The 12,701-nt window shown below is 46.0% G+C and overlaps 1 protein-coding gene across 1 annotated transcript in view; it reads right to left on the reverse strand.

The window, feature by feature from the left end:
* The window catches only part of col22a1 (collagen, type XXII, alpha 1), a 47,333-nt gene that overhangs the window by 26,601 nt on the left and 8,031 nt on the right, over positions 1-12,701 (reverse strand). Inside the window, exons 5-23 of the mRNA XM_084484780.1 lie at positions 10,649-10,760; positions 10,060-10,183; positions 8,934-9,209; positions 8,610-8,690; positions 8,297-8,413; positions 7,974-8,018; positions 7,780-7,842; positions 7,531-7,569; positions 5,430-5,483; positions 5,268-5,321; positions 4,397-4,450; positions 3,960-4,013; positions 3,824-3,868; positions 2,232-2,285; positions 2,093-2,146; positions 697-732; positions 549-578; positions 302-355; positions 41-94 (exon numbers count right to left, since the gene is read on the reverse strand). Coding sequence (XP_084340906.1) covers positions 41-94; positions 302-355; positions 549-578; positions 697-732; positions 2,093-2,146; positions 2,232-2,285; positions 3,824-3,868; positions 3,960-4,013; positions 4,397-4,450; positions 5,268-5,321; positions 5,430-5,483; positions 7,531-7,569; positions 7,780-7,842; positions 7,974-8,018; positions 8,297-8,413; positions 8,610-8,690; positions 8,934-9,209; positions 10,060-10,183; positions 10,649-10,760 — 1,400 coding nt within the window. The remainder of the gene's footprint in view (positions 1-40; positions 95-301; positions 356-548; positions 579-696; positions 733-2,092; positions 2,147-2,231; positions 2,286-3,823; positions 3,869-3,959; positions 4,014-4,396; positions 4,451-5,267; positions 5,322-5,429; positions 5,484-7,530; positions 7,570-7,779; positions 7,843-7,973; positions 8,019-8,296; positions 8,414-8,609; positions 8,691-8,933; positions 9,210-10,059; positions 10,184-10,648; positions 10,761-12,701) is intronic.

A 12,701-nucleotide genomic window follows, 5' to 3' on the forward strand; every position in this document is an offset into this window, starting at 1 on the left:
GGAACAAACAAACATTTCCTACTGTAACACTCCTGCTTACCCGCTGGCCGTTTTCTCCAGATTCACCTGGAAACCCTTGCATACCAGTTGGCCCCTTGAAAAACAAACAAACAAAACAACAGCAACAAAAGGTTGAGGTGCTACAGCACAACACAGGCTCTTGGTTTGATTCTAGACAGGGCGGCCACACGCTGCCTCACCCTAAACAGGTGGTTCTGTTCACCAAACCCAACAATGGATTGCCCAGAAGGCAGACAGCAGGAAACATAATATGTTTGGAAAGGAAGTATTAAATCCTTACAGGTGGCCCTGCTGGTCCGATGGCTCCTGGGGGCCCAGGGGGTCCAGCGAATCCCTAGGAAAAGGTCAAATCCATATGCTTTAGACATAATCTCTTCAAGAGGTAACAGATCCTATTCTCCAACCGTGGAACGCTTTCAGTCAAGGTATTACGTGTCATATTTCGGATAATAATACACCGACTGTTGATTTACTGCAAAAGTCACTTCATAATGTGCATAAGATGTACACTAATCATGTTGACTTACTCGTTCGCCCTTCAAACCCTCCTTTTGGACCTGGGAAGACAAATGCACAGATGTACATTTTATAAAGCTGTTATTCCCTCAGCACATCTGCTGTATGGCCTGTGGATTGTGGCGTAATAACCTTTTACCGTCTAAATATGGCACTCACCACGTCCCCAGGTAATCCAGTGGGGCCCCTCTCTCCCTGTGGGACGGGCACACAGCCAGGCGACAGCAAAACAACAACATTGTCAGAGACAATACACAAGTCATGTTATTAAGAGGATGTGAACACAATGTAAAAGCAGTTTTATTAAAGTGCCTGATGTCTGACTGTAAAGGTCCCATGGCATGAAAGTTTCACTTTATGAGGTTTTCTAACATTAATGTGAGTTCCACGAGCCTGTCTATGGTCCCCCAGTGTAAAATGAGCACTAGGTTACCTCCCCTTTATCTGCTTTGCCCGTCCAGAGAATTTGGCCCGCCAATGAGACAATAAGCTACGACCGTGCGAGCGCCACATGTGTGTGTGTGAATACACTGTAACGCAAGTGTTGTACACTTATTATTTGTTATTTGGATAACCGTTCTGCTGTTGGTGTTATGGCGCATAACATGCATCATCTGGAGGCACACACAGCTTTTGGCCGTGATAATATATATTATATAATATAGATATCTGTATATAATATGATATTATTTAGATATAGAGCTCCAGGACTCCCACCGGAGCACCCGGAGTGTTCAGTGTTCCACTGTGAACACTAGCGCATGGTACCGTGGCCGCAAGCTGCTCAGGGCCACACCCCCACCCTCCACCTTGACCCGCCTCTAAAAAACTGCACGTTTGTGGAAAGGTCATTGTGGGACTGGCTCGTAGTGGCTGTAATTCTGCACCAAGGCTGAATTTCTTGAACGTCTTCAAATAATCTATTAGGGGCCCACTAACAGCTATATAAAAGCATCCATAAAGTAACATGCCATGGGATCTTTAAAGTAGGCAGCGGGAATACTAAGGGCAGTGTTTGTAGTTGTGTGTGTGTGTATTGTGTATTGTGCGCGCTACACACAACACAACTCAATAGGCATCGCCTGGCACAGTTTCGGTCGTGTGTGGGGGCTGCACCACGCATGCGCACCATAGAGAAAAAACGTCCGGGGCGGCGCGTCGGCGCGCGCAGCGAGGGGGACGCTCTTCAAACCGGGTAATTACAGACAGACAAAACGAGGCCGGTGGCGTTTGTCTGTGGAGCGCCAGGGCAGACTTTGAAGGCAGACTGCGGAGCATCGTTGGAATGTCTGGAAAGCCGAGACAGCACCAGAGAGCCCGGGAGCATCCGAGCTGCGCTGTCGGAGCGGTGGGCGATTCCCGCCCCCCCCCCCCCCCCCCCCACCCCGCCGCCCTGCAGCGATATCTTCTTCTTTTAATTGTTATTGGTAATTTTGCGCAAAAAGGTGTTTGATGAGGCAGTGTGTGTGTGTGTGTGTGTGTGTGTGTGAGAGGGATGTGGGGGCCAGAGGAGAGCTGTGTGTAGGGGCTGGGATGGGGTATGGGGGGCCCGTACCTTATCTCCCTTGGTCCCACCTGCACCAGGAGCGCCCACCAGGCCCCTCAAGCCCTAGTGGGGAGAAAACAAAAGTTTAGTCTCACGTCTCGTCGCCTGGAGTTGGAGGAACGTCAAAAACGTCACGTTCAAAACTTACGTCTTTCCCAGGAAATCCAGGTTTGCCCGCAAATCCAGCAACACCGTCTTCTCCCTGAAATAAAATGGATAGTATGCGTAAAATGACATAATAATGAATAAACACTGTTCAAGGGAGTAAACACAAAGTAATAATTACGTCCCTCTGACTGAAGGCCTTACTGCTTTGAAACGGGCTTATATGGCAGCAAACAGGGATGAAGGGTTGGCCTCTGTGTGGCTTAATAATGAATGTTGCCAAGACGGCAATGTAACCTCCATATGAGCTTAACTCAACAAGCCATACTGCGTTAACTAAACCATGTTGTTACAGTGCAAAGTATATCCATATGGCCCATTAGAAACCCATTAGAAACACCTTCAACACTTCACACATATAATAATAATAATAATAGTAATATATATTGACAGGAAGGCCCGAAAATGTCCTCCAACCTTTCCATTTAATCAAGATGCGATCGTTGCACTGTACCAAACCAAGCAGGACTTAAGACTCAATAAGACCCGAGTCTTAAACGCTGAGGAATCACCCAATGCACCAAACATAGCTGTAGTGGCTGTATGCCACCTGTGGCTAACGTATTAGCACTCTGCATTGCAGGAGAAGTCAGTGCAACGGCATGGGAAGAAGCAGGGTGGGGGCCTTAGCCACAGGTTCTCTAGCCTGAAGTCCTGAATGAACAGCATTATGGTCAAAACGCCCCCGCAGGATCCCCGACAGGAAGTTTGGAGAGTCTATCAAGGAAGCCACATCTGTTCACACCATTACTACCCCCCGCCCCCCCCCACCCCACACACACACACACACACACACACACACACACACACACACACACGCACACACGCACACACACGCTCTGCCTTTCCTCTGGGATGTGCAGACTCAGGGAATGAGTGAAGCTCCGGTGTGCAGAACTTCTGGAAGGTTCCACTACCACTACCATGACGACTACTGTGTGTGTGTGTGTGTGTGTGTGTGTGTGTGTGTGTGTGTGTGTGTGTGTGTGTGTGTGTGTGTGTGTGTGTGTGTGTGTGCGTGACCATGGAGCCTTTTGTGATGTGATTTTACCTCCATTGGCTTGTTCTAGAGAAAACAGGTTGGGCCACTGCCCATTGTGGTATCGACTTCGCCGTCTGAGATCTTGTGTGATGTGATGTGAAGTGATCACAATTCACTCCTTGAAAGCGGTTGTTGATTATTGACCGTTCCGTACCACTTTGTGGCGTTGTGCCGCCTCCGTGGAGTTTGTTACACAGTGTTGTGTCTAATCAACCGTTTGCATGACCGTTTAGACCACAAAAAGACAAGACTACCAGCCCTGGGTTCTCGTTCCCACCACTGCACCCTGTCCAGTCACTTCTCTTAAACTAGGTCATGCCACTCGTGGAAGCTGTTGTCATAAAGCATTTTATTGTGTGCTAGGATTGTTCTCAGACGGAATGTTGAGTCATTTTGGATGAAGGGTAGTGCTTTACAGGGAAGCAGGAAGAAATGCACTGAGAATGAGCTAAAGTGTAAAACAACAGACTACCAATAAACATGAAGCTACGATGACACCGTTCTTAACTCCAGGTGAAGGTGTGAATGTGTACCTTGGTCCCGGGAGTTCCCTGTTCTCCTTTTAATCCGTTTTCTCCCTAGGATAAATAAACACAGAGTTGGGACATCAGTGTGTGGAGCGACCAGAAACAAACCACATTTCATTCAAATACGACCGAAAATACTCACAGAGACACCTTTAAATCCAGGCACGCCAGGTACTCCTGCATCGCCTTGGATTCCCTGTTCAACAAAATGGAATCACTTTAGATGTGTATAACATAGCGTTGGTGTCGAAAAGCAAAGTAAGCAGTACCAAAAGAGATGCTTTGCTAGCGCCTGGAGGGGCCATGACCCCTGGCTGACCTTTGACCTGAAATCACACTCTTTCCAGTTTATCTCCAGCATAATAGATTACTAAAACTCCTACTGGAAAATCAAGTCATTGTGTGTTGGCCAGTGTGTTATCCATCCTCCTCTTTCTTTAAATTCTCACGTCGACCAGCTATGGCAAAAAAAAGGTCAGTGTTGGCCTTTGTGACGGAACAGGTGTAATAACACGTTGTGACCGGTCAGTGATCAGAGGACGAGGAAGAGGAGGGGGAGAGAAGGGCGTGCCAGCTGACCTTTAGCCCCGCCGACCCGGGCAGTCCTGCTGCGCCGGGCGCTCCACCTTCACCCTGTTGGGGTAGAGGAGAAAGAAACATACGTTTAAAGTTAACCTTTATTACTCGTTTATGATCATGTTTTTACACAACAGTTCCAGTTCCATGAGTATGAGAGTGAGACTATTTCTTATAACCGTTAATTCTGCTACACTAACGATCATAAGCTCATCGGTCAACACAATCTTGATTCCCTGGTTGCACAATAACTGGAAACATACAGATAAATGTCCATGATATAAAGTAGCTGACCTGCGGTAATGTGCAAACCTACAAAAAGGAACAAGCATGTAAAATGTTGGTGTGTTGCTTGAGAACAGTCACAACCGACATAGTCCAGTTGTGGATCTAATCCTAATCTGTTGTCAGTTTGTAATGTTAACTAATTAATGGAGTTTGCGGATCAGTGCTCTTAAAGCAATATCACACTCAAGGTCATGCAGTTGTACTGAATAGCAGCACAGCTGTGATTGTTTTGAGCACTCGGCCTGCGCTCTTATACCTGTGACCAAAACACAGCCATAAGAAACACAGAAATTGAGGAATATAGACTCTTCCCACATAGGGGTCATCACAAACACAGGTGTCCCTCCAAACAATAATGATGGGCCTGCTTCTTCTATGTGCCAGGGCACGGGTAGTAGACTAAACCAGTGGTGTAGTATCTCCACTGGTTTACGTGCCCTGGTACATGAAGCAGCAGACCCATGATTCATGTTGAGAGCAACACCTGCATTGGCACCTCCGTGAAAAGAGTGTAGAGTTTCATCCACATGAATAATAAACAATAACCCCAATGAAAACATTCAAAGTCTGAAAGATCCCTTCTTACACTTTCTCCTTTGTCGCCCTGCAGGCCATCGATGCCTGGAATCCCACCAGTTCCCTGTTTCGGATAAAAACGATTAGACCGGACAGCTTGACCATTAAACACACACACACACACACACACACACACACACACTGTACAGGTGAACTGTATGACTGAGGTTACCTTCACTCCTTTGGTTCCATCGCGACCTGTTAACCCGATGCTCCCAGAGTCGCCCTGCAGACCAAGAGAGGAGAGGGGGTTAATTTCAGACGCGGTGCAGCGCTGAGTCACACGGACATGCGGTGAGGGCGAGGATCACCATGACGACGGGATGCTGTTGAGAACACAAAGCTCTGCGACCGAGAATAGGATTTAGTATACAATTGTTGAAAAGGGGGGGGGGGGGGTTAATGCAACAAAGTGTAGCTCATAGGGACATTTGAGAAATTGGATTAGATTAGGATTACAAGAAAATGATTAATAAACATGAAATCCATTTGACTTTGGGGATAAAAAGGTAATGTTAAAAACTCAAGACTAGGCTAAAGGTAATGGCAAACGTGTCCACATGTTAACCACAAACATAATCATCATGCACGAACACACAGAAAAGCGACACTACACACACACACACACACACACACACAGACCAACAATGGATAAACAAGCAATAGTTGGGAGCAATGGCTTCCGAGGCGAGTCATAATATGCTAACACAGCTGTCATGGCGGTGGTTGGGTGACCATAGCATGGTCTAAGTGTGGTCAACACAGCTCCTAGATTCAACCAACACAACTCAAACTGAGTTGAGACAATGGGCTTCATTGTCTTTCAAACATTGTGAGATGTTCAGGTTTCTCCTCCTTTCTTTCAACACTGATGTCACCTTATGTGGCCAGGAATCTCCAGGAATGCAAAAGTTGGCACAAATAGAAAAGTAAGGCCCACTTAATGACATAGTAACTACGAAAGTGCGATGCAAAAGGCTTCATAAACCACTGAAAGTGGCAGGAGGTTGCCCTTTAATTATTCTGGGAGAGGTATTATATAACGTTAAAACTACGTCAGCCCTTTCATCACCCAGATTAGGAGAGGGCCCTTATTTTACGGGTAGCCTTTAATGAAGAGCCCTTCTATTCAAAAGACAAAACAAACACGGTTCGCGATGCCCTGTGGAAGGCAGTGGAAGATGCAATTAGAGGCAATCAGAGTTGGATCTTGGATGAATTCACTTTCATGCCATGAAGCTCTGTGCCACACATAGCTATATATAACCACAACACTCTGTCCACTTTGAAAAGTGATAGCGGTCCCGCCTGGCAAGAAGGAGAGGATGAAGTGGGTGGTAAGACAGAACTGTGCCATGCCCGTCAACTGCATTCATCTTTCGATAAATGCTGGAATGTATTAGTTTCAAACTTTTGGTTTTTGCGATAATAATGAGTTGAAACAACTGCAGCTTAGTGGGGAAACTTGGGGGTAACTTGAAACTTAGTTGAAAACTTGGGCGTTAAGTGGCTGTGAAATTTTAAACTTGATTATTGTGATGCCACGACCCACAACAGCAAACTAAAAACATTAATATGAATACGTTGTTTTCTGATTGGCTCAAACAAAACATCTGTCAAAAGTATGAAAACCCACAAACAGTACTTGGATAAATAAGCAAGAAGAAGGCGGAGGCCTTTTTATTTTCCAGACAACTTGTGGGTATGGTTTAAGTGGCCCTTCTCAGGGCTGCTTGCACGGTACTATAGGCCAATGATCTTTCCCTATTTTTCTTATAATGGGTTGGGTGGGCATTCGTGTGGTCTTTCCCTCTCTTGCTACACACCATCTGTGGTTACCTGGCCTGTAATTCTCACAATGATATAGCTGTTTACCTTTTTATTTCCCATATCCACTTTCTTTGAGTACAAGGAAGAAATGGGAAACATAATTAGCCTACAAGATTCGGTGTTTGTCCGACTTCTCAAACTTCTCAATCTCAAAGTTATTAAAATACAACCCCTAATTCTGCCTATTAGCCAAAAGCATTTATTGCTTATTGCTCTACCTGTTCTGGTCTATTTGGTGGTAGATAATCAACATAGCTGCCTTTGAAGTGCACACACTGCCACCTAGTGGTCAGAAATCAATGAATGCTGCTTTAGGCTCATTTATTGAGTTCTGCCTCCAACATTGGAGAAACACACAGACGCATGCAATGGATTAGTGTGTGGAGGAGAAGCGCATGCGTAGAAAGACCTCAGGTCTCCTTTCAACAGACCACTGCTCTTACCTTCTCACCTCTGTCACCCTTGACAGAGATTACTTTGCCCTGCAAATAATTAATCGACAAGGATCAATTATTATCGAGGCGGGAAGAAAAGCCAGAGAGTATAATAGAGTAATGGCATGCAATTGGACAACATAAATAGACCCCTAATAATGAACAAGTCACATTAACTATAGCAACATTTCTTTCTCAGGATTGCCCATACACTGTGTCTACATCAATAGAAAAGGCACGCATTAGGTTATCTCATACAGTTTCTCCTTTCTGTCCTCTGCCACCGCTCGGTCCCACGGCGCCCTGCAAGCCAGAGTCTCCCTGTAAGGATGTAGTCATGGGGGACAGTGAGAGAGAGCCCCAAGTAGCCCCAGCATATAGGCACTAGGGGCCGGGAATTTTCACATATTTTGTCTCACACAAAATATTACTTATAAGGAGTGGTAGTGGACCTTTTCACCCTTGGTGCCCGGAACGCCAGGTTCCCCTGCTGGCCCCTGAGGGAAATTAAAAAGAAAATACAGAGAAGTGCCTCGAAAATCAGTTTCATGACATTTTCGCCAACGGAAGTATAAGAAAGAGAAAACAGGAAAGGAAGAAAGAGGGAAAGAGGAAAGTAAAAAAATAAAGAGAGAAAGAAAGATGGAAAGAAATCGATTGAAGAGATAGAACAATTCAGATCCAGCTCCAGAGTCAAACAAAGACTAGATTTAAAAAATGGAACCAAAAAGGAGAGAAGGACGGAAAGTGATTGGCAGAGTTAACCCAACCCTACCTCTTCCCCTGGAGGACAGGAACAGTTGACCTGAGGGCCTCTTTTCTGCTCTGCCACTGTGGGGGTCGGGGTGGGGATCTGTACCGGGGGGGCCTCTGTAACAACCTTCTTCGGGCACTGAAATTTAAATTACAAAGGATCTCTCAAAGTCAACATACTGTAGAACATGACCTGTGTAACAAAAATTACATGCTTGTAGATGAAGCCACTACCTCTGCAGCCCTTCAGCCCAGAATAGTCACTAAACGCCTGCTACAAGTATAACCCAACCACTGTGCCATCGGAAAAAGGGGGGAAATTGTACAGTACTTACTGGGCCAGTAGGTAGGTCGCAACATGTTTCCAGCTCTGCATGCTTGGAATCGCAATAGATCATCATCCTCTGGAGGTCAAACTGCATTGGTAGTAAAGGACACACGCATTTCATTTAGGAAGCACGTCAAAACACAAACCTTAAATTTAGTCAGACACACACACACACACATACACACACACACACGATAACTGCACTATTATTCTGATACCTCATTTGCATCATAATATGCCTTCCCTTTCACACAGGTGAAATAAAAACAACATTTCCGTAACAGTAAAAGAAACCTGCGTTTATTCACAGGAAAACGACACTCTCACTCACGTCGATGGGCACGCTGTCGTACAGCCTCTTGCCGATCACCGTCTTCCCCTGGATGTCGATGTCCTCGCGCTCGCCGATGGGCAGCGTCTGGATCAGTTTGCAGTCCAAATACAGGGACACCGACTTGGCGTCCACGCTGAGGGCAATCTTGTGCCAGTTGCGGTCGAAGAGGTTGTCCACCTCGTCGTTCTTGAACACGGCCCTCACGGCGTCCTTGGTGAGGCCCACCGCGTTGTACTCCACCGCCCGGTTCTCCCCGTCCAGGCGGATGGACACCTGAGAGGGTAGTGGAGGGGAGGAGAGGGTGTGCTTAAGGAGGCCGTCTGTACCCTGGTGCCGGCTGATAGACACCTCATTGAGAGCGTTATTTCATTTGACATACCAAAATGGTACGTCAATATGAGTAAGTGAGGTATATGAGTATTATAAACGCAGTAATAGGCTAGACCGGGAACCAATCAGACTGTATACTGGCCCCCCTAACGTTCAGACAGATTATCAGCAGATCTGGCTTGGTTCGGGCCAATCACAACTGTTTATCTTATTTAATATGTAGCAGGTATTAATAGATAGTAATAGATTACTGTACAGAGGGGGGCACCGATGAGGCATTTTTAAAAACAACCGAGATGACTGCAGTCGATGGCTCTGATCGGTCGAGTTCTTTGCTTTGATTGGTGGTAGGTCTCTCCAATTAAGTCCATTTGGGTTTGCACCCATTAATAACGTCCCTTGGAAATAGAAAAATAACTGAGAGGTTCCAGACTAATATGCATATGCTAATTGGTTATAAAGCATAAGCATAGGGGTTAGGGTTAGGTATGGGTTTGAGTGTCGCTGAGGAGCAGGGGACAACCTGCATGTTACTGGCCGGTCAACAGGAAGGAAGTATGCTGCAGCATATTAGAAAATACAGTTTAGCTTGAGTTTGTGAAGTGGTTTCCACAAGTTTGGTAGAAAGTGTGTCAAAAACGACGGCGTATACATTTAGAATACACTAAAGAGGACGATCAAAGGATCCCACATGTCGCCCAATGCCTAATCACACGCTATCTGACACTGGCTTATGGTTAACCCGGGTGTAGGAAGCTAAAATGGGCGCGTGGGTTTACATTGGCCCACCCACCTGCGGGATGCCATATTTGTCGAAGATTTGCCAGAGGTACCAATCTTCACGTCGGGAGGTTTTCCTGAATTTAAACGTTGTCACAAAGGCGTACTCGTCTGGCAGTCCCTGAGGAAACACGTCTCTGTGGAAGGAAAAGGACATGTTGGTTTCCATGCCATATGTTGGCCTAATTATAAGGCTACGGGTTCAGCTACGTGTGTCGCTTGGGAAGATCTACCCCTCATCTAGCAGATCGGCCACAGATTGATGACATGGCAATCACATGACACATTTCTGATTAAACCTTAAAAATCATATTCGTCAATGAGAAAAAAGGTAAAGTCAAAGAATGTCAAATATGCTTTGTGGACACTGCTTGTGACGTGAAGATAAGATCCAGTTTAAAACAGAAATTCGGCACCTGGGCCCAACTTGCCATGATGATACAGAATGCAACCACCTCTTTTTGGAGCATTCATTGCACTCAGAGTCTGTCATCTCCAAAATCTCTTAGGATGTTTTGCTTCACTTCAGCAGTTTACTTCACCCAGAAATCTCTCTTTCAATGTCAAAAGAATTCATCACCCTAAAACGGGCCGTCACTTACTCCGTTTTTTGTACAATTGGCATTGTCCCGAGACGTACATATGGGCTCTGACCCTCGTCATCTCTGGTCCCCAGAATATCTCTCACGTTGAAGTAATCCATGAGATCAAAGCCTGCAGCCAGACATGGGAAAACATGTGATTTTAAGACATCTTTGGACACAGTACCCAGTGCATACTCACAAACACACACATACACAAAATAATATAGGGCTATGAACGTTGATGCAGCCTTTCTGCATTAAAGGTTGTGGCTTTGTTACTTCTTCGGGGATGCCAGTGTTTAATTAGGTCGGTCCCACCACACCCTATAAAGCTGCTATTAGCTATTTTTGGATTTTCTAGTTGACGTCATGGTCCACCACTCACCATTTGTTGCAAAGAGCCTCAGCCACATGGGAGATTATTAAACTATGGATGTCTTTATTTGTTGAATACAAACCTGTTTGTGTGTGTTTGTGTGAGTGGGTGTTTGCTTTGGTGTGTGTGTGTGTGTGTGTGTGTGTGTGTGCATCTGTATGTGTGTGTGTGTGTGTGTGTGTGTGTGTGTGTGTGTGTGTGTGTGTGTGTGTGTGTGTGTGTGTGTGTGTGTGTGTGTGTGTGTGTGTGCGTGCATGCATGCATGTGTTTGCCGTGGATTGTGGTTACACAGCACAGGTGTGTTGTAAATGATTTGCAGCATAAGTGAAATCCTTATTCCAATCACTGTGAGACAAGGCCTTCTCAGCGTAAAAAAAAGGAGATCTTACAATAGAATTAAAGCTTGCAGGCACCATGGATGCCAGTCCAGCTGACCTAATTGCAAGCTTAGGTTTATTTTGATTCCATGGGGCACTAGCTGTTTTGCCAATCCTTTAGGCCTACCTGGAAACGCATATATGGGTTAGCAGAATCATATTCACGATTATGATTCAGAGGGGATGCTGTATAGGTTATTACCATAGACCGACTAAACCACACTTCACGGGAGGAGTAACGTGAGAGCGCAACAAAGGGCGCTTTGGAAATAGCCCAGAAACAGGTGTGCCTGCCTCGCACCATTAGAAACAGAGAGTAGTAAAAACATTTTAAACAAGGGCCTACTGACGCTTAGAATAACCTAACCGTATAAACAGGATTCCACGACTGCTTCATCTGTCGCCAAAAAGGCCACCAAGTACTCTGAGGAGCGTCTGCTGGCATCCCGTTGAGCTATGTGGCGACGCTGCTAATACAGCCCTTAACGACGCTGTGAGGAGCAGGTCAGGGCCCGGCCTCCGGTCGCAGCTGTGAGGGGGTTCTGCGTGGATCCTGGCTGCCTCTATCACCACGGGCTTTAGCCTTAGCACGTCGCTCACAAAGCTCGCCTCCGTGCGCCGTTTCCGTGGCTGTTTTTTGCGATGACGATCACAGTGCAGACCTGTAATTTGGCTTGGCAGCGGATAGCGTATAATCAACCCCCCCTCTTAAAAAAAAGAAAAGAAAATAAAAGGTTATTTTTGAGCACCGAAAAAAATGCACCAATGGAGGAGCTGCTGGAGCTCTGCGGGAGAAGCCAGATGAGTTTTGCGACGGCAGCGCGCGATAGCACGCGCCGCGTGCGTGTTTTTTTTCTGATTCGAGAGTGAAGATGCGTCGGTGTAACGAGTCAGCCCGCTAGCAGCGGTTCCCCCTCCTTGCCGTCAGCACGGACATGTTTTACCAGGGGTTTGATTCAGTGGAGCTCATAAACAGTCACTCGTTTGTGCAAAGATAGGCAGATAGTGAGTTTTTTTCCTTTTTGAGAAAAGAAGCGCGGAGCAAATTCACTCAGACCTGAAGTCCTTCTTGTTGGGGGCCTCCTCTCTCCTCCACGCCAGTGATGCTTGATAAAGGTCCTTGGACCTTACATGATGTCCAGATCAATGTGGGTCTAGTAGACATTGTCTAATAGCCATCATCAAACATACTGAAACAGGTTTCCACGTTGAAAACATTGTGGAAAGGTTTCCACGTTGAAAACTTGCTCAATTAAAAGAAAATGACTTTATCAATACTGAGAGGCACTATGAGGTTGACTTCAAGCACGTGATCGAA

Source organism: Micromesistius poutassou, assembly GCF_964030765.1.
Source record: "Micromesistius poutassou genome assembly, chromosome: 20".
Taxonomy (NCBI): domain Eukaryota; kingdom Metazoa; phylum Chordata; class Actinopteri; order Gadiformes; family Gadidae; genus Micromesistius; species Micromesistius poutassou.